The 20,620-nt window shown below is 38.7% G+C and overlaps 1 protein-coding gene across 2 annotated transcripts in view; it reads right to left on the bottom strand.

Moving 5' to 3' along the window:
- Positions 1–20,620, bottom strand: part of LOC108235277 (ERC protein 2) — a 141,053-nt gene that overhangs the window by 38,923 nt on the left and 81,510 nt on the right. For both annotated transcript variants that reach the window (XM_037977067.1, XM_037977068.1), the window contains one exon: positions 522–669. In XM_037977067.1, the coding sequence (XP_037832995.1) occupies positions 522–669 (148 nt within the window). The remainder of the gene's footprint in view (positions 1–521; positions 670–20,620) is intronic.

Here is a 20,620-nt window from a genome sequence, read left to right as displayed (position 1 = left end):
GTGTAGGTATGCATCGGTACATGCATCCAGATTTATGTCTGACCAGAAAACTTAGACAGAAAAGTCTACCAGTGACTTACTAATGCCACCAGCCTGCGACTTGAGTTCATTCAATAAGTCTGACTGCAACATAACTATTAAGAGAATAGCTTCTGTCATGTGTCAATGTGCCTGGATTTGGAATCAAATCTCCTGCTTTAGCACTTTGACTTATTATGATTGAATGCAGCCAGTGTGGTTTGAGGCGGGGGAGTAGATTCTATTAACTACCACAACTTATTAACCTCTATCTGTTTCAGGCTTTAAAGTTCAAAAGTCTTGCTATGAGGCTACTGTAATGAAAGAATTGACTCAGCATGTGCAGAAGGTTTTAATTTGCAATCCTGCTATGATTCATAAAGCCACAGTTGGTCCTAAAGTATGACCAAAAGACCAGGTCATGTGCAAACCTGTCAGATTTTAAGACTATGAGTGCTGTGAATTTAATTCATTCTTTATAAGCACTCCAGTGGTGTGTGTACCTGCTGTTTGAGCTGGTGCATGAGTCTGTCCTTTTCCCTCTTCAGTGCCATCACTTCCTCCTGGGCTTTCTTGCGTTTAGAGGATGATAACTCCAGCAGGGCAATGTTAGCGTCCTTCTCACTGATGGCTGCCAGCAAAGCCTGTTGCCTAAGGTGGTGAGAGGAAGGCAAGAAAAAGTGTATTGATTAATGAAAAGAAACCCAAAACAAAACAAAAACGGATTGCCTGTGTTTTTATGAGAAAATATTCTTAAGTTTCAAAAACAAACGAGTTAGCAGCACAGAAACGTAGAAGTTTAGCAGCCACACCGCGGCTGTAGATCTTTGTGAATATAGAAATGTTAAGGCAAGATCACCGATCTCTGAACTTCTTAAACCCAGACAGAGATTCCACAGAAAAAAAAGCAGACATCTTTGAAGTGGTCTGCTAAGTGCTGTATTAGTGGTACTGCATTGTGACTCACGGGCATGTAATAGTGTAACAGACTCAGTAGGATAAGGAGGATATGACATCTTTCATCTGTCGTTACCAGAGTCTGTGAATGTGTGTGTGTCTGTAAAGAGAGGGTGGCAACCAGTGACTGTCTACAGGTGTAGATAAAACACACTACCAAGACTCACCATAAACACACAAACAGATGTACAAATATACCCCAACAGGATTGAAAAGTATGCCTTGTGAAACATTGGGAGGAATGTCTGTCTTTGAAGCAGATCTCTAGTTACTATCCACATCATCAAGCAGGATGTCGTAAATTCAGAGTTGCGACAAACACATTGTCTACTCACTCTCATAAACACACTCAGAAGCAGAAACATTCTCACAGATAGTCAGCCACACACACCTCCGTTACTTTATCACAGGCTGGAAAAGTACACGATTAAAGAAATAGAGCAGCCAATGAGCAAAAAAAGAGCGTAAACATAACAATAACAATTGCATTACTGTGACATGTTAGCTCATTTTATGTACTATTTCTTGACTTTACAGTCTGACTGTTCAGTAAAGCTCATGTGAATGACCACTGCAAAAGCCTCTGAAGGTATTTTAAGTTGGATAAACATAACAACTTAACTCCAGACTTAAATTGCATTTAACAAGCATTAAACCAGCATTGCAAGGTAATGTAATGTGTGGGTTTGTGTAAACTGAAAAGTAGCACAAGGGGGAGTGAGGGTACATTTAAAATACACCTTGGTCTGTATTAAAAATTGACCTGCATCGAAGTGTTTTTATTCCATGATTTAGTTCCCTCCAGAAATAACTAAATTGCAAAAATAAACATACTGAGCTCAGAATAAAGTTGTGCTAGCCCGGGACTCCAAATTTTTGTGTTTTCAGTGCAATTATCTGCATGCCGCATCTGGATTCTCCTATTCGAGGCCATTAATAGGCATTTGTGTGATTGTGTGTTCTTGCATGTAGTGCATGTATTTGTGTATGCGTGCATGTGGGTTCTGACATGGATTGGAGCAGCTAATCACACTATTAATCACAAAGTAGGACCAATGTGACAGATTTTGTCTCCCTACACCTCCACTGTTATTTCTTTTAATGCTCACTGTAATTGGAACACACATACTGACCTACATTGGACCTGCATGAGGACAAGTGCTTTAGACTGCAGGATTATTTTGCCTGACCTAAACATTCATGCTGTAACAGTTCTATATGGTTTGAGAATCAAATTAAGAACTCAAAAGTAAAAAATAATAACAATGATAAAAAAAGACAAAACATATAACAGTGCCAGTTTTAATTAATCACTTTTTATGCAGACCAAAAATGCATGTTCCATTGTACTAATCATGCACTTTACATTTTATAAAATGGCAAAACATCAATCCAAGTTCTATATTCCTCTATCTTCTTCGACGGTAAATAAAATGAAGAGCTGATGCACAGGATCATATATGGGCAAGGAATGCGGCACAATGTGTCACAGCTCATAAACAGTCCATCAGATTTACAGCCCCAACATATTTGCAGGATGGCCATCTTTACAACAGACTGCTGAATCGTGTCCAAGTAAACTCACTGCTACACTTCTTGTCTTTTTTAAGATTAACATTTTACAGTCTCCGCTTGAGAATTTTATTTTCTAGGGTCAAACTACTGCTGTAAATCCACCAAGAATATCTGCACCGTTTTTCTATTTTACTGCATAACAGAGCCTCCATTAGATCTGTGGCAGATCTTTAAAGTACAGTCTGGGGAGGTAATGCATAATTTAATGCAAGTTAAAAGATTAGGTCACCTGTGGGAAGGTTTATCTTATCTGTGAAAACAACAAAAAACCATCTCACAACTAAGACTATCAGAATATTGATATCTGAACTCATAAATCTTTGCCCTAAAAAGATTCAAATTGACATTTTTTTATGTTTATTTATGCCACTTTTAGTTCTATATGTAGAAGTATTTGTACTTTTGACTTCTACTGCTTTGCTGCAAATCAAACAAATTGCCTCTCAAAATGTTACTACATTATTCTTTTGCATATAAATGTGATGATGGAATGTTTAAAGTGGATCTATGTGGTTTTTTATTGATTTCATTTTCTCAGGGCATAGTACTTTAATTGGAATGTTTTGGGTGTGGGCCTGAGTCATTACTGATGGGTGTATCTGGGGGCTGGGCACTTTTCATTAAATTTTGGAAACAAGCAGTATTGCACTTCTCTTATTTATGGGCCAAATATGTTGCTGCCCATGTTTTCTACTAGAGTTTTTCTCTATGGCTCTTTGCCAGCCTAGTTTGGCCTAAAATCATAAAACCATGAGCCAATCCCACCACTTCAGGTGCCCCATTGCTTTATAAGTGTGGATATATTTTATTAGGTAGTTTGTGTTATTTTCCGTTTCATACTTACAGTAACACCTTTAAAATACTGCTTGTTGGGTGTTTTGAGATAATTTCGATAAAGGCTAAAAGCTGAAATGTTATATAATTCTAATACTGAAGTTGTTTTACAGATTGCGAGTGCTGTTGGAGTTTTTTCTGTCTTCCAAAAGCTATGAATGATCTTTCGCTACAAATCTTGAAATGCTAAGCCATTGACTTTGGCTTTGGCTTTATAGCAATTGTAGAATTTGATTTATAAAAAAAGGTATACCCAAAGGTTTTCTGTGTCTTGACAATTTTGTGACCATAAAACTGCACAGTGCACACGGTGAGGGTGTCTTCACAGAGCTCATCTGTACCTCAAAACAGGTACACACTTCCTAAAATAAATTTATTGATCGATGTCGAGATGTTTTGAACCCATCTGAATAAAACCCCTGACCCAGTGTTTGCCATGCTTCAGTGCAAACTAAATTGCTTCCAGCCTCTTAATTAACAGAGAACATTTCAGAACTGTCTACCAGTGGGTGCTTACTGAGTGGTGCTGTGGGACTCTGCTGAGCGATGTCTTCCGAAAACAATAAAAAATGGGGGGCATTATTTTGATTAGCCCACTAGTAAATTTTTGCTCCCACATCCTCACCCAGTGATTATGTGCATGGTGTTTGTGTCTATGTGTATGTGTGTCCGTGCGTGTTGATTAGTGTTACAAACAGCCTTTGAACCTGAATCATACTGGAGCATTTAATCACATCTAATTTGAGTTCCCGTTTGGCCTTAGATGTAGAACACACTTGCAGAGTTCATTAATCTGGCAGACAGGATTTAACTGTCAGACACATATAAGTGCCAAAAACACACACACACAGAAAGAAGAATGCATGCACTGTATCTGCCGGCAGATCTTGAAAGGGTGGACCATCTTTCTTTCCTCCCTTCTTGTCTCATTTCTTGCTAAACTTTTAGTTGGTGTGTACTGCACAAACAAACCATTATCTTTATTTCCTGTCCAATTTAGAAGGTGAAAAAGAATTGCATTTTTATGACAAACTAGCAATTAGTCTGCATACACCCAAAACTGAGAGAAGTTACTTTTATAAAAGCACAAATAAATCCTGCTGCTGGGTCCTGGTGTCAAAATTCCCCAACACAAGATAAAGATGTTTTAGCTGACATAATAAGCACAATGCTCACATAAACAGATGTGCACCTATATAAATCTCACATGGCTCAAATTTAGTTTTAGTTTTGCAAGAGTCTATGAAAGGTTCAGTAAAACAGCATTGTCTGAACTGACATCTTATTTATAAGGGCTGAAATCCTCAGTTCACCTTCAACATGTGATTCCAATTGAACCTTCATGGTTCTTGGGACATATTGAGACATTTAGATCAACGGAGGTGGGAGATTCATGGCAAAAGTACATGACCAAGTGATGAGAAGGTTTTGTGTGTGTGTGTAGGTTTGTGCGTGTGTGTATGTGCAAGTGACATGGAAAAGAACAAAAAACGGAGAAAGAGAGTGGAAAGGGATTTCAGGAGCAGAGAAGACACTTTAGGAAAATGAAAGCAAAACTCAAGGACAAAAGTGGGTGATATGAATATATTTTAGGTGGGGCTGATGTTTAGTGGCATATGGAAAATAGCCAGGTCAGGCAAATTTATAGGTGACAGAAGGTGAAGATGGGGTCATGACTATACATGATTTCAGTTTTTTTTATTATTTAAATAAAGGAGAAAATTCAAGAAAAAGGATGGGAAGCCATAGTATAAAGAGGAGAAGATTATAAATAATGTAAAAAAACTACTGAGATGTGACACAAGCAGGGTAGGGGCAAGTGTGTGTTTGACAAGACTGACTGCTACCTGTGCTGGATGAGAAAGAGAAGAAAGGAGACAAGCAGAGGAGGAAGGGAAGAAAGCTGCAAAGGTAAAGATTTAAGAGTCCCAGACTACCCTAAATCAGCTCAACGCACTCCATGTTGTTATTCCTAGGCGTCACGGTTGAGGGATATGTGTTTATAATTTGTGTTATGACTTACTTGAAATTATGAGTGCGGAGAGTCAGTGGGACAGAACCAGATGCGTCTACAAGCTCCCCAAGGGAACCATCAATACATTTTGCCCTTAAGTGCAGAGTGTGCATGTGTTGTGTATGCGTGTGTGCGCGCATTTGTGCTTTCAAGTCCATGTGAGTATATTTTGCAAGAAAAAAACAACAGGAGGCCACTGATATCTGTTCCCAGAACATCCATTACGAGCTTTTCTAGCTTGCAATCTAGCTCTTCCACCACTCAACCGTCCCGCTCCAGAGAGACATTCCTCTGTCATTTATGGCTGTTCCTTGATTGTGAGTGTGTGAAGGTGAAGCACAAGTCTGGGGGCCCTGGACTAGGTAGTATTAGAGGCCTTCGGTGAGAGCAAGCAGAGGACATGAGAATGGAGAGTGGTTGAGTGACACTATTATTTATGGTCTTGGAACAGTGTCTTATTTACAACTAAGAAGGGAGGGAAAATGTCTATTTCCAACATAAAACACATGCTCAGACTTCATTTGGTGAGCTTACTCCAAAGCCAGTTGAGAAGGTAAATCTGTATTTCACATTCAAACATTAGTTTAATATATTATTATGATATCCAAGTTTGGGCTGCCTTAGGTTGGATTAGCAACTAACCTGCAGACACTTGCAAGATCCATCTATTACCCACTTCCTTTTGAAGGCCTGCATGAACTAAACCCTTAATTTATCTTAATCAACAAGATGAAACTTATCCATAAGACTTGTATGCTGGCCTTGTTTGTTCCTCTTGAGTATATTCATCACTGCATGCTAGTCCTGAGCAAAAATGCTACATTTTACAAGCTAACCTTAGCTGTGTTTCCTGAGAAAAATTCATGGCGGCAGATGGTTGTCTCAGGACTGGACCGACCAGGTTATGTGTGTTTTCACTCCACTAATAAAATATACAACCCACTTACTCCGCTCAGGCCCCACTCCCACACAAGTGCTCTGACTGGTGGGTGGCGGTGGTGGTGGTGGTGGGAGTCTAATTGAAAGAGTATGCATCAGTTTTACAGCAACAAGAGGGAAAATACGAGGGGACAAAAATCAACAAATCTGCCAAAACTAGCCAAATGTTTAGAGTGGAAGCAGGGACGAGGAGAGATGGCTGACTGCTCCCAGAGATGAGCAGGACTAGATGGCCACCGCTGCATTCCAGCCAGAGGAAGAGAGAGTTAAAGGAACCTGGACAAAAAAAAAAGAGAGAGACAAACCAGGTGGCTGTTTGTGTTGTCTGAGTGTCCCTTAAATTGAGACAAAAATAAAGAATGTGCTCAATTTTAAAACTGCGAGTTAACGCAAATACACAGTCTAGGAAACACAAGGTTGAAATTTAAACCTAATTGAATAAGGTTTGAAGGAAGTGTTTTACGTTTTGAAAGATATGTTTTCAAAAGTTGACTAATTTAAACATGATGTCAGTTTAACTTTTATTATTTTAAGCCATTTCTAAACAGGCACATTTGGGTTTCTGGTTTCCTTTAAAAGTTATATGCTAAAACCATTTCTTAACAAATAACAGCTAGCACTGTGACAGCATAGGGCTTGTGTATTACTGCATTTTAACGTAACATGAACTGGAAAAACTAAAAACCACTGCATTCCCATCATGGCTAGCAAACACAGCAACTTAGAAATGTTTTATGACAATATTTTACAGAACAAGTGGCAGCCTTATATATCTACTGTTTTTTCTTGCTTTGTTCATCACATTCAGATGATCAAGTCAAAGTCAAGTGGTGTGTTGTTTTTGTAAAAAATAATAATCAAACAAGGCTTCATAGTGTGTCAATTGTAATCTCACAACCATTTGTCTGCACAGGGTGTCCAAGAGTCATGTGTTTGAAAAAGTCTGTGTGTGGGCATACATTTCCTCGTGTAAACTCAGTCTATACAATAATTACAAGACAAATGTATGCTATATCAATTTCGTCAAAGCTTCTGCCAATCTCAAAAGCCAGCTGACTCAAGGCCTTCCCAACTTTAACCAATAAAATAAGCTCTGAGGCCAAACTTCCTGAGATTCTTCCAATAACATAGCAGGGTTGCTCATTCTTTTACTGGGGAGGTTTGTCTTCTGCTTTTATTTTCATTCAGCTGATGGACATCGTTACCTTAAGGCACATGAAACAAGACAGAGGCCTGTGCAGTATCACACACATCTATGGCTGGGGGAGCCTCGCAGTCATACACAAGTACAGACACACAGAGATATAGCACCTGGGTTTTTTATTGCTCCCTGTCTTCTGAGCAAGAGGTGAGGGTCATAGAGTGGGTATAACAGCTCAACTCACACTAGTATAAGAAGACACAGACACCCACACACACAAACGAAGGGATAAAGGGAGAGAGAAAAACATACAGTAAATCCAACAAGTTTATAAAAAAAGGTCAGTCTTCAGTGCAAACACTAATGAGTGATGTTGCATTTTTTAACACAAGTTGATAAAGTTATGAATGTGATGAAAATCTTTTAAAATTAGATTAATCTTGCTTTTGTATTAGGTATGTGCATTTGTCAATTTGTATCTAAACTGGTCACTCATAAAGTTCTGTTCCTAATTCTCTATTAGGAATTAAGGGCTAGCACTCCTTAAAGGAATGCATATCGCCCACCGCCTTTCATGCCAAAGGTTTATTTTAAGATCCTCTTTTGATAAGAAGGAATGGAGTTTTAGCAGCGGTACTTAAACCTGATAAATGACATCATATGCAAGGTCTTGCAAGATGTGTTAATATTATGTGTATATGGAAATGACACTCATCTACTATGACACCAAACGTTAGCTCAGTTTCTGTAAAACTGACTGAGGTATAGCCATTTTTGAGTTTGCTGAGGTTGCTTAGCTGTGGCGACCATCTCAAATGGGACTGATTCCAAAAGTTAGTCAGTTGTAGATTAGTATTTAATGTTTCAATAAAATATGTTTATGAGATTTATGAGATATTTTGCTCATGCTACAGACAAAAACACACACACACAGTGGACAGTGGACAATCACATGTGGCTAAACTGTTGAATTTATATGTAGAAAAAAACATTGTTGCTTATATTATTAGCAGCAATTGCCTGGTCACAAAGCACAAGCAGCAAATCCTACTGGTTTCAATACTGGTCACTGGAACATGATTAAATTGCATGTGAAGCTACTCTCACATTCCAGTTTTGCCTCTAAAATAAATTGAATGTAACATAATTGATGAAGGAATAATTTCCTTATGTCACCTCATTTTACTTATACAGTAATAAATGAATACCCCCAAAATAAAAACCTTATAAGGTGTAAAAAGAGAAGTTTACTGTCCTTTGACTTTTTTTTGTGCAAGACAAGAGTAGCTTTAGCGAACCCTCCAATGAGCTGTCAGTAGTACTGAAACACCTGTATTGCTTTGTTAAAATCAAAGAAACAGTCTTTATTGCTTTGTGTATCCTATGTAACAATAACCCTCTGTCAAAAAATACATCATAGGCTCCGAGAAAATAAAAGAGCAAATGCTTGTTTCTTTTTTTTTTTTTTTACCTTCCTCTACCTTTATTCTATCACTCCTGTCCTCTTGTTCCTGCTAATCAAAGAGTGGAGCAACTCATCAGAGCAAAGAACAGCATCACCTCTGTCTTGCACTTGGACCTCTATCATTCACCATCTCGCCCCCTCTATCATTCTCTATTTGCCCAAGTTGTGCCCTGTACTCACCCAAAAGTGGGGCTACATATTAAGTTTAAGGAGGTTATGCAAACATGTTGAAGCAGCCATCCTCGACCTAAGTATTACCCTGAACCCTTCAATTACCAACCTTGCTTTCCTCTCCCTTCATTCCTCCTGCCTTTTCTGTTCTCCACATGTATTCTCTCACTCCGGTCCTCAAACGGCAGCTTGGAAATATAGCACATACTCATGACGTGGGGCCAAAAGACCTTAAAATGTCAGGGGCAGAGACTACAGTGAAGTGGCTCTCTAAAACACATGCGCACACATAGATACGCGTACTCACACAGAAGCCATCACCCAAAATACACATGTACACATAAAGCGATGAAAGACAGGTCCAGAAAACAGTGGAAGCGAGAACCCCTGGTGTATTTTCACTGTGTTCCAAATGCAGGGCCTGGCGGTGGACCACAGCTGAACCACAGTCGACATGCGGTGGAATGGGAGTCCACCACACTCGCTTCCATAGACACACACACCAGCACACGCACGCATCCACACACACACACACACAAAGGTTTTAGAATAACACACAAATTTGCTAAAACGCACTTATGAATACACATGTTCAGCAGTTTCCTGGATAGCATCATTATGACGATAGTTCCTTGTTTAAAAAAGTGGTTTGAGGTCAAGGGACAGATCTGTATGGGCTATTTCCCACAAGGCTTTGCCAGACAATTACACAACCCAATTAATGTGGTTACTACAGCCCATATATGACTTTACTCTGGGCAGAAAACTCTACATATATGTGTGAAAGGGTTTTTGTATGTGCACCCTTTTGGCCTGTATTACCCTCACAATTATAGCTTTCTTTGGAGCTTGGACTGGTCTATTTCCCGTCAGTGTGTACAAGACATAGAAGGTCACACTAACATTCACCCCACACTCCATCAGCCGATCAGTTATTTCCAATTGTGGGCATACTCAGGCCACACAGGTTCAGCTGGATACTACTATAAAATACACACAGCGTGTTCTCTGTATTATTGGCATAAAAGCTTGATTTTTTTTCATAGAGTATGCCATGACTAAGAGGTAAAAATAGTTATTTTACAGTTATAAAGCATAAATTTTGTCTTCTTTTATGGTGCCATTTGTTTTGACAAGGCTGGCTGTCCAACTGCATTAGAAAACCCAAACCATTACATTTCCATCACTAAGCTTGGCAGGAGAGATGGAGTTCCTGCGAATAAATGTCTCTCTATTCTTTCGCTGTGTCCAAAGAACTACTTTTCTTGCCCCTGCAGACTATAGATTGATGATCAAAAGCTTCCATCTTAGTCCAGGGTAGTTTATGAAAAGCCTCAAAAAAAAAAAAAAATGTGTGTTTTTCATCTAGATGAGCAATCCTTGGTTGGCATCCATGGAGACCTACATAATACAGTGTTCTGGAGTGTAAGCCTTGACATATTGGTACCAGAGTTGCAAAGATTTATCAGAATTACATCAGTGGTGATCATTTTCCTCTGGATGATTTTTGAAAAAGAGTAGAAAACATTGCGATTCTTGAGCAAGTCATCATAGTGTGTGCTTTTAACTTGGCCTTAGGCAGCACTGGACCTCCAAAGAGAACAGTAAATTAAAGTAGGAGCCAAAGTGGTTTCAGAGTTTCGGTATGTACAACACATTTGTGGACATACACTACAAAATGGGAATGTAATTTTTTTCAAAAAATGTTAAAAAAAAGATCACACAGTCCTCTGGTCTAATCATCAAACATATTCTTTATACATTTGCTAATAACAAAAAAAATAACAAAACAAAAGAAATGGGACAAATGAGGGAACATATGCACTTTTTCTTCAAAATAAAACCAAAAAATGCTTTACTCAAATGATGCCGCCTATATTGTGATAACGACATATTCAAAATGCATTATGAACTTTACTAGCACAATCTGTAACTATGTTGTCATTGGTGTATGTCATTTCTACACAGAAGAACTCTGCTGGGTAAAAAAAAAAATCACTATATTATGCAAATTTAACTTGGATATGACTGAAATTCAGACAAACATCGAGAGAAACAACAAATTCAACTGTTGTATCTCAAACTCACACAGCATTTGATAAAACAAAGATAAAAAAAGCACCCAGGTGAAGCTTCAGTGATAAAAATCACTGCACTCGTACTGTGAATTTTAAAAGTTTTTGCATGTGCACACATGCACACACACACACACACAAATCTACACATTGCAAAACTGCATCATCATCATCATCATTTGAAGGAAACATGTAGTCAGATTGTACATTATTTCTCTTGGAATGTGGTGAATGATTAAGAAATTGTACCTAAATATGCTGCACAAACAAAGCTGCAGGGATGAACAAAGAGCACATTCCCAGGAGAAACATCTGCAAATCATTAGCAATGGTATGATTCTGACTTCAGTTAATAGTTTCTTTTAATTAAAAATGGTAATATCTTAAAAAAAAGACTAAAAGCCCATACTGCTCTGTTTTGTGTTGAAGCAGCAGGAAATGCTTTGATTGATTACAATCTGTTGCACATAAACTCTTTAACCACATACAAACTTATTAAAATTTCAACAGCTAAGCTTTAAAGAATTTCATAAGGAATGGGGGTAATGAAATAGATTTTTAAAGAGAAATATATAACAGACAGACAGACAGACAGAAAGTCTCTCTCACACACACACACAAAAGACACACGTAGTCTGTAAGGTGAGGGTGCTGATTAGAGCCACGTCTGGGCATGTATGCTGTATATTTAGACAGATCAACGAGGATCATGCGATCAAAGACTAACATGATTACTACCTGGCCTTCTGATGAAAAAGAAAAAAAAGAAAAAAACGTTCACTATTATTTCCCTGTCTGTACACACAGGAATACACAGTTTGGAGCACATTCACACACAAACTGCACACGGAAATGCACTCGCAGGTTTGAGCGGCAGCATTAAAAAAGACACGCAGCGATTTGTACAGTGGACACACAGGTAGAGGCAGAAACACACACAAGCACGCAGTCCCACACCGAGACATATACACCCACACCGCTCTATAATCTAGGTAATTTGTACGTTGAAGCCAGTGTAGACAGATCATGCCTCTAGTACACTGTTGTGTCACTGACTTGTTTGTTCACCGGTCGGTGTGAATTCCCAGTGAGAACATTTCCTCACTTTTAAAGCGCAGATGTTGCAAACGAGTATGTGCGAGACACAATGAGAAGTCACAATGGCACTTGTAGTTTGCCGAGCTTGTGTGCGTGAGTCTTTAACTTCATGAAGGTATGGAAATTGAAGCTGCATGTGCCGACACAGGAGCGCAAAAATGCGAATGCAAGCAGGGAACAGGAATATACTGAGTCTTGTGATCACTGCAGCAAGAAAAGATGTTCTAGTATTGTGTAATCATTCTAGACCAGTTTCCTTTGGGTTGACTAGAATCACACAGAGGCGGAGACTGAACATAGGTGCTCAGCTGGACCTGCAACACACCTGTGCATGAATTCCAGCATGTGTCTTGTTTCTAATAAAAAGACCTGTGGTAGTGTGCAGATAGATGCTGATGACAGACTTGCTGATTTCCACACAGATAGCACACCCATCACCAGCTCCCTGGTAGATTACATCACAATTATTTTAACAGTGGCTTCCACCAAGATTGACTGTGGATATCTGAGTGTGAGACGTTTTAATTATTTTCTTGGTTCTTAACTTGAAAATGTTCACTCTAAGCTTGGAATTTCAGTAGGAATTTAAGTTTGTCATATTTCTCTGTCAAACAGCTATTGGCTTCTGTAGTAGTGTTTATATATAGAAGACGGACAAGTCAAGATTAACCTTCTTGATGTGTGAATGCTATTAGCAAGCTAATTCGACTACATTTCTGTGGATGCAAAAAAGGTTACATTATTGCATCTGGGGCTATCATAAGATCCAATATTTGTGGCTTCATGTAAAACATCTTTATTAAGTGTAGCCATCCTCTTATAAAAGAAATAAAATAATCTGATTGGCTATTTTTGCATTAGGTCAATTTATTAAAAATAAATACTGGCAGTAAAAAAAAATGAATGGCTGAATAATTCTGATATGTTTAAATTTCAGATATGCTTTTAGTCAACAGTTTTTCTTATTGTCACATATTCACTTTTATTGCCAAACCAAAAATAAAAGGCAGGTGATTATGTAATTGCCTGTGTCTGAATATGTGTCCATGCGTCTGTCTGTGTGTAATAATTTGTTTATCTGTTAACAAAATATCTCATAAATCAATGGATGGATTTTATTGACACTCTCAGAAAGTACCCATGGGATGTACATCTACAACTGATTAACTTTTGAATTCAAGTTGGCTACCACAGCTAATCAACCTTTGCAAACCAAAAAATGGCTAGAACTCAGTCAGTTTTACAGATATTGAGCTAAAATTTGGTATGTTAGTATCTGAGACTCATTTATCACACATGCTCCAAATCCCAACAGATTGTGGAAGATCTTTGTATTCAACTTTGGCACGCAAGGTGGTGAGCAAAATGCATTTCTTCAAGGAATGCTACTTTTTGTTTGTTTTATGCCAGTCTCACCAAAAAATGTCATATGGACACACACTTAGCAAGGTAAGCTCTCAAACCAATGATTTACACATGGACTCAGATGACTTATAAACAGGATGGCCTACTTTTCCTTCTGAGCACAAGACTAAATCTGTCTGAAAAATTACAAAAACACAGACCAGAGCTCTTTCTGACTCCTACTGTTTCTGAATCAGCGTGTAGATGTGCGTGTGTAAGTGTGTTACGTCTATTTTGGACATGGTGTCAGAGTCTGCTGCATGTTTTAGGTTCAACAAAGAAAATGCATGCATGTTTTTTGTGCTGTTTTTGTTGTTGTTGTTGTTGTTGATTTATTGCATAGAAAGAGCTTTTTCAGATAAATCAAATTAATTTATTGGTAAAAGAGGAACAACAAAAATCAACTAGATGGGGGGGGGCTGAACTCATTTTATAGCTGCACTGTGAAAACATGGTGTGCATGATCAAAGATCTCATTTTTGTGCTGAGAAAGGAAAGGAGACCACCTAGATGCTAAAAAAGGTCAAAAATAGACTTTTTTGCAAAGGCAAAGACATACTTACAAACATTTTGACATGAAAATCTGCCTGAGTCACAAAACAGCAACACTGAAAGAAGGTGATGATCATGCAATGAATACAATTTAGCAAGCAAGAAAGAAATGTTTATTGCACTTTTATCTCCAGTCATGCATTCAGACATACCAGGAAGCTGCTTAGAAGTTTGAGGAAACCCTGGCACAAAGAGCACTGTGACTGACATGTCTTGATATCTACAGCATGGCCTGCGTGCAGACTCATCAGTTTGTATTTCTTTGTATATGTGCTTGAATGCTTTTGGGGTTTATCCTGTTCGCATGCTTTTTTGAGCCAATGTACACACGCTAGCACATGAGTTGATGATGCGCTGAGCTCTTTGTGACATGTCAGGACACTGATGTTAAGAAACTGATAAATAAACCATGCCGGTAGAAGGACCTAAACAATATGCCACAATTGCATTATTACTCAATGTTTGTCCAGGGTGTCATATTACTGCGATCCTCCACTCCATAAAGCCTTCTCTGGTTGAGCCCTGAGTTTGTGTGTGTGTGTGTGTTTGCTCTGGCAGAGGCTCCCCTGTGACTGGTTATATTGGACATGCTCAAACAAAGCCAAACACACAACAGGAGCCGCAAGCAATTAGGCCTGCCACAGTGCATAACTCCTCTCTGAACACCCCCTGATTCCCACTCGCCACTCTCTTTCTCTTCTACCACACATTTCAAGCCCCCATAAACCATCACCAGCACACTTTCAGCAACTTTAGAGCAGAACTGCTGGTGGCATCTTGTGTGATTTTAGTGGCAGTAATAGTGTTTGTGTGCATTTCATCTTTAGCCTTAAATGTTAAGCTCCCTTATACAGGACATTGCTGGCTGGGAAGGGGATGTTTGTAATAAACCCATGAATTATCGCACATCAGGATGGTTTTGTATTTCCCTGGGTGGGCCAGTGTCTCCATTTCATTCTGTCATTGAGAAAGGTTTGCCTTTATCCATATTATGTTAATAATACTCCTTGCTCTGCTGCTTTTCCTATTGTTTGACTGAGTTTTGGGCTTTCAGTTTACAAAATTTCTCTCTGCGATTCCTCTGCACGATAGATGATTAAGACATACTCTCGTGTCGGAGCAAAGCCAGTCACAAACTGATGGACATTCAGTTTGAATTAGACCCTCTGGAGCTCGAGCACAGGGTGATATCTCACTGCCTGCGGCTTGGACAGTAGGCCCTGCGAGGATCTGTTTTAAATCAACGTATGAAAAATGGGTAAACTCAATCTGGGTCAACCTCTTTCTCTTTCTGGCCTCCAACCCCTCTCCCCCTCCTCTCTTTTGTCTTTCTGTCTCTCGCTTGCTGTTTTTGGGTGTCTCTTTGGCCTTTTGTCACTAAACACCTCATAAGAGAGACTTCACTTTCTATTTTTTTTTTTTAAAAGCAGGAGGACAGGATGAAAAAAGTTACAAAGTCAGCTGCAGCTAGAGACTGTGATTGTGCCAGTTGTGTACTTAACGATGAACAAATTACATTTGGGGAAGGTTCTGTGTTATTAAATTACCAGTTCATTATTCCCGACCATTTTCTTTACCAGTGTTTTACAAGATTGTTATAATAATTTTAAAACCTGTCTGGAATGAGTAAAAATGCTAAAACTGTAGCAATAAAGCTTAAACAATGTAGATACAAGTTGACACAATTTATACTGCTCTGAGGATGTCACAGACTGTAAATCACTCAATACTGTATATGTCCTTTGTTTACTTTTTGTTGTAGTGGTTATTGTAACTCTCTTGTTAGACACACACATACACACGCACACATGTTCTTTATGGGCTGGCTAATGGAGCTGAGTTCTTCCTGTGTGTGTGATGTGGTTTATATTTGTTTGATGTGCTCAGGAACCCTGCATAGGAGAGGACCTCAAGCCAATCTTATCAGATAAAGGCCATTGCAATGGAAGAACACAATCAACTCTCTTTTTTTAACTTAATAGAGACCTGTAAGTCCCTGTGAGGCACAGTGTGTGTGGGGGTGTGTATATGTGTGTGTGTGTGTAACTGAGCCTTTGTCCACGTGTGCACCATTTTTCTAATTCAATCGAGTGTGTAACCCAAGGCCAAACACACACATTTGATTTCAGTAAATGTTGAACCCGGAGACCTGTGGCTAGAATGGATCAGAGACATGTCAGATATGTCAGGGCGTGTTATTCTAAGTGTGTGTGTGTGAAGATGAGGGGGTGTGGGGAAGCATAGGAAGCACAAGATAAAAAAGGGGTTTTCACTTTTGTTGTTTCCTTTTTGATTTTGTATTGAAAGGACATCAAGTGTGACAAATGTACGCTTAAGATGCACGCATTTAAGCACAGCCGGTTAGGTGGTGGCATTAAAAATCTTTTGAAAGCCTGGTTTTGTTTACTTACAGGCTCAAGGCAAAGTCAGGCCATGTCTTAGCTATGCATGGGATCCATTGTTCCTTGCCAGAAACGTTGCTTTTGTTAGGCTGTTCTTCAATTCCCACTCCCTGCAGTTTTCTGTAAGTTTAATTTAAACAGATGCTAAAATTGGATTCACATTTTCATGATTGTGCAGAGTATAAGACACGCACAAATGAGTGAAGAAAATCCAGGCCTCTGACTTGTTTAAAATGTTTCTTAAGCTACTTTAACTAGGTAATAATGCAAGTTAACACAATCAGTAATGCAGAGAGAACAGAGAGAATCTTAATTATGTGTGAAGCTTAACAACAAATTTCTACCAATTCTTCAAGTTCAGATGTTACTAGTTGGCATGAAAACCTTTATGTTTACTTAAAGCAATCATTTAGATCTTTCAAAGTGACATTTTGTGTAAAAGTAATCAACAATTGCTATTTTCCCTGTTGTAGCTCTTTGAACAACTACAGCTGGAGACATTGTATGACCATTAGCTTGTCAATCTGGTCAAAACTAACCTATATTACTCCAAACCAAGGTCGTAGAAGGAACCATCTAAAACAGGGATAAGATATTAATTGTTTATAAACTTACTCTAGAACCCCACTTCAAAAGATCTGAACTACCCCTTAAATGCCATGTAATTACACAAATGTATTTTGTGGACAGTTTTACTCAGTAAAAATCAAAACAGAAAATATGTTGCAGTAACTCCTGCACAGTGTTTAGTATGTTTGTGCATAAATGAAAGTTTAGAATGCTGTAAAATATTCGACAGGTTCTTCATAACTACAAATGAAAAAATACATCACAACGATTTTATCAGTGCGGTAAACACTATTCTGCGTCCAAATTCCTCACATTTCACAATCAGTCAAGTGAAAGAGGTACAAGTTGTAATGATATCTAGGTACACATATGTTTGTTCAGATTTTGAACAGTACAAGCTAAAATCATCCCACATACTGGATAATTTTGAAACTTAGATTAAACTAGACCTAATCACACACATTCCTTCACAGCAAAAATCTCATGAAAGACCATTACTTTAGATATGAAAGCACACTTTGTCTAAAGTCTGTGATTTTTTTAAGGGCTTGAAACCCAAATGTCTTTCTTAACACTTCCTCAAGCCATTATTTTTTCTGCACACTTCTTCCATTGTTTGTTTAGTCGTGGTCAGTCCCGTCTCTATGCAGTCTGTCCACCCACATAAAGGCTCTTTCTGTTTTATTCATTCTCAAAAAAGGGCTGTACCAATTAAAGCGGTTGTCATCTTGTATACATGTTATGTTGTTAGGTGTTTTTTTTCATACTTTCACTCTTAGTGGGCTTTGTTCTCTTTTTTCCTTAGAAGCAGACTAATATTGTAAAAACTAGACAAAAGTTTTATTACAAAGTCAATAAAGTTTACAGTGTTTGTGATGGTTGTGAGAGGTAATTTCTTACCACAAACAAAAAGGACAATCTAATTCTTTAATAGGCTTTAACTATTTTTTTTTCTTTTTTTCTACTTTTGCACTCTTCACACTCCTTCCATTTTCCCCTTCTCATTTGAGCCCTGCTAACTTCTCTCCTCTTTTCTGTAGTCTTCCACTCTGGATACCCACTGGCCTCAAGAGAACAGTCATGTTCTCAATATGTCTCCATTTAGCTGAGACCAAATGAATGAGAACAGGCCCGAAACAAAGAGCAGGGAAAATCATCACTTAGCTGCTGGCACAGTCTACAGTACTTATCTTTCACTGCTAATAGCTCTCATGCTCATCACGTCACTCCATCACACACATTCAAAATGAATCATGTATTTACTTGTTGTTTTTGAACAAAAAACACTTTAAGCACACAAGTATGAAGGCACATGCTCAGCCAAACTTGTTTGGGCTTTTTTTCTACGTCTGCCGAGAACTACATAATGATAATTACAGTTTGGGTCTACATCCCTGAATTAACCAGATCACACACACACACCCACACACACACACACTCCCAAAGTGCCAGGGGCAGCTGGGGTGCATGCAGACTGGTGCAGTGGTGCAGCAGCCCAGTGCTGGGAAATGGTCTGCTCAGCTATTGTTCTCTTTTAAAACCTCATGGGTATCATCTGAACAACACTAAGAGATGTGCATTGCCAATAAAAAAAAAAAAAACTCCAGTTAAATCTAAAAAAAGCAAAATCTGAATTACTAAGCATGTATCGTTGGTGTTCTGTGTCGTTATGCTAAACCTACTAAGAAAAGGCAGGTGGGCTGGTGTAGAGCTAAACTGCAGAGACAAAATCCATTAGAGATTGTTTTTTCTTGATCATTATAATCTGTTAAACAGAGGGTAACAAAGATGCAGATGCGGGCAGATAAACGCAGAGACACACTTCTGAGCAGATAGAGCGACAGACGCAGGGAATGAAAACAGGAGTCAGAGCTCAGGTGTATGTGCCAACCACAGAGGCGTGGAGGTGTTTACAGTGTGTGAATATATGCCAGTAAGCCCCACTGAATCACTTGTGTGGGTATACCAGCATTTCATGTGCCTATAATGGTAAACCATGAAGGCATTTTGCTAAGCCACCGTTTTAATGGCTGTTTTACAGCGCAGCACCTTCACCAACATATTACACGCAGCTGCATTTTAAAGCAACTTGCCCTGTTTTCTCAGTAAAATCACTCCCTGCACTCTGTCTTCACACTTTCACTAAGCTCCTTACAACATCAGGATATTTGTATATTTATCTAGTTACACAATCAGTTTTACTTTATGACCCCATCTCTTCTACAAATAGCACTTCCTTTCCTTACCACCCTTCCTTCTCTTCATTCCTCTGATGACCCCGAGGGCAGAATTGTCGTTTAGGAGGCCGACACTAGTTACCTCTGGATGCTGCATCCCTTTTTATGGCTGCGCTGCCTGCCTAATCAATTCCCTACCTCTCCACACACACATAAAATCAGCTAGTCTTGAGATATATACAACCAGATGGATTTGGGGGTTGTCGCCTTCAGGCCAATCAGAGTGGGCTTTTTCTCGGGAGTTCTACATTTAGAATGGCCAAATGATGCTAATATGCTTTGTGTGTGTTTGTGTACGAGGGTGTGTGTGTGTGTGTGTGTGTGTGTGTGTGTGTGTGTTTACGACTGACACTAATTAGCAAGGCTAGGGTTCCTACTTCCTCAGCCCCGTTTCCTGTGATAGTAATTATTAGGTATGTGTGATAAATTCCAGGCCTTCTTCCACTTATCCAAAGATAAAACAAAAGAAAAACAGACAAAAAAGGAGGTGGGAGAGCATTTAATACCCAGAGGAAGTTAACAGAGGTTGGTGTCAGAGGAGTAATGAGGTCAAAGTCAGAAGAGACACTGAAAGAAGGATTTAACTTGAGTAAAATTTAGGCACAAAGTTGAAAGTAGTTTCCACATGCAGCGTCTTCTCATTGCGTCTTTACATGACCTCGCTATCTTCTAACCAACCTGTCAATATCTGAGTGATTTTTCTTGTTATTGTAAAATATTTTTAAATGTTTTGTAAAAATAAAAATAAATAAAATTAAAACTGCAAAAAAGTTACTAATTCTAAGAATTAGTTCAAAGTAAAGTTTACACAGAATAAATCAAACTACTTTTATATTTGGCACACAAATTTGGAACTATGTTCACAGTCCTAAATTGAAATACTCAGCTTTTTATTCTTTTTGAATCCTCTTTGCATTTTGCAACTATTCACTCTCAAAAGTGTGTAGTTGTTGCTAAGATGTCAGACACTCATTTGAGCACTTTCACCAGTGCTATTATTCACATTTGGTTGTACATAAATATAGACACTACAGTTCAGTTTCAGCTGCATAAAACTGCTCCAGCTCTCCACTAACTCAGATAATTACAATAAAAAACAATGCCATTGCACTACTTTTATTTGAACCACAAATCCACTGTACTACAACAGTAACCCAACCCTACAGAT

Source organism: Kryptolebias marmoratus, linkage group LG8 (genome assembly GCF_001649575.2).
Source record: "Kryptolebias marmoratus isolate JLee-2015 linkage group LG8, ASM164957v2, whole genome shotgun sequence".
In the NCBI taxonomy this organism is placed as follows: Eukaryota; Metazoa; Chordata; class Actinopteri; order Cyprinodontiformes; family Rivulidae; genus Kryptolebias; species Kryptolebias marmoratus.
The sequence above is the reverse complement of the archived record's forward strand: the minus strand, read 5'-3'. Positions and strand labels throughout refer to the sequence as shown.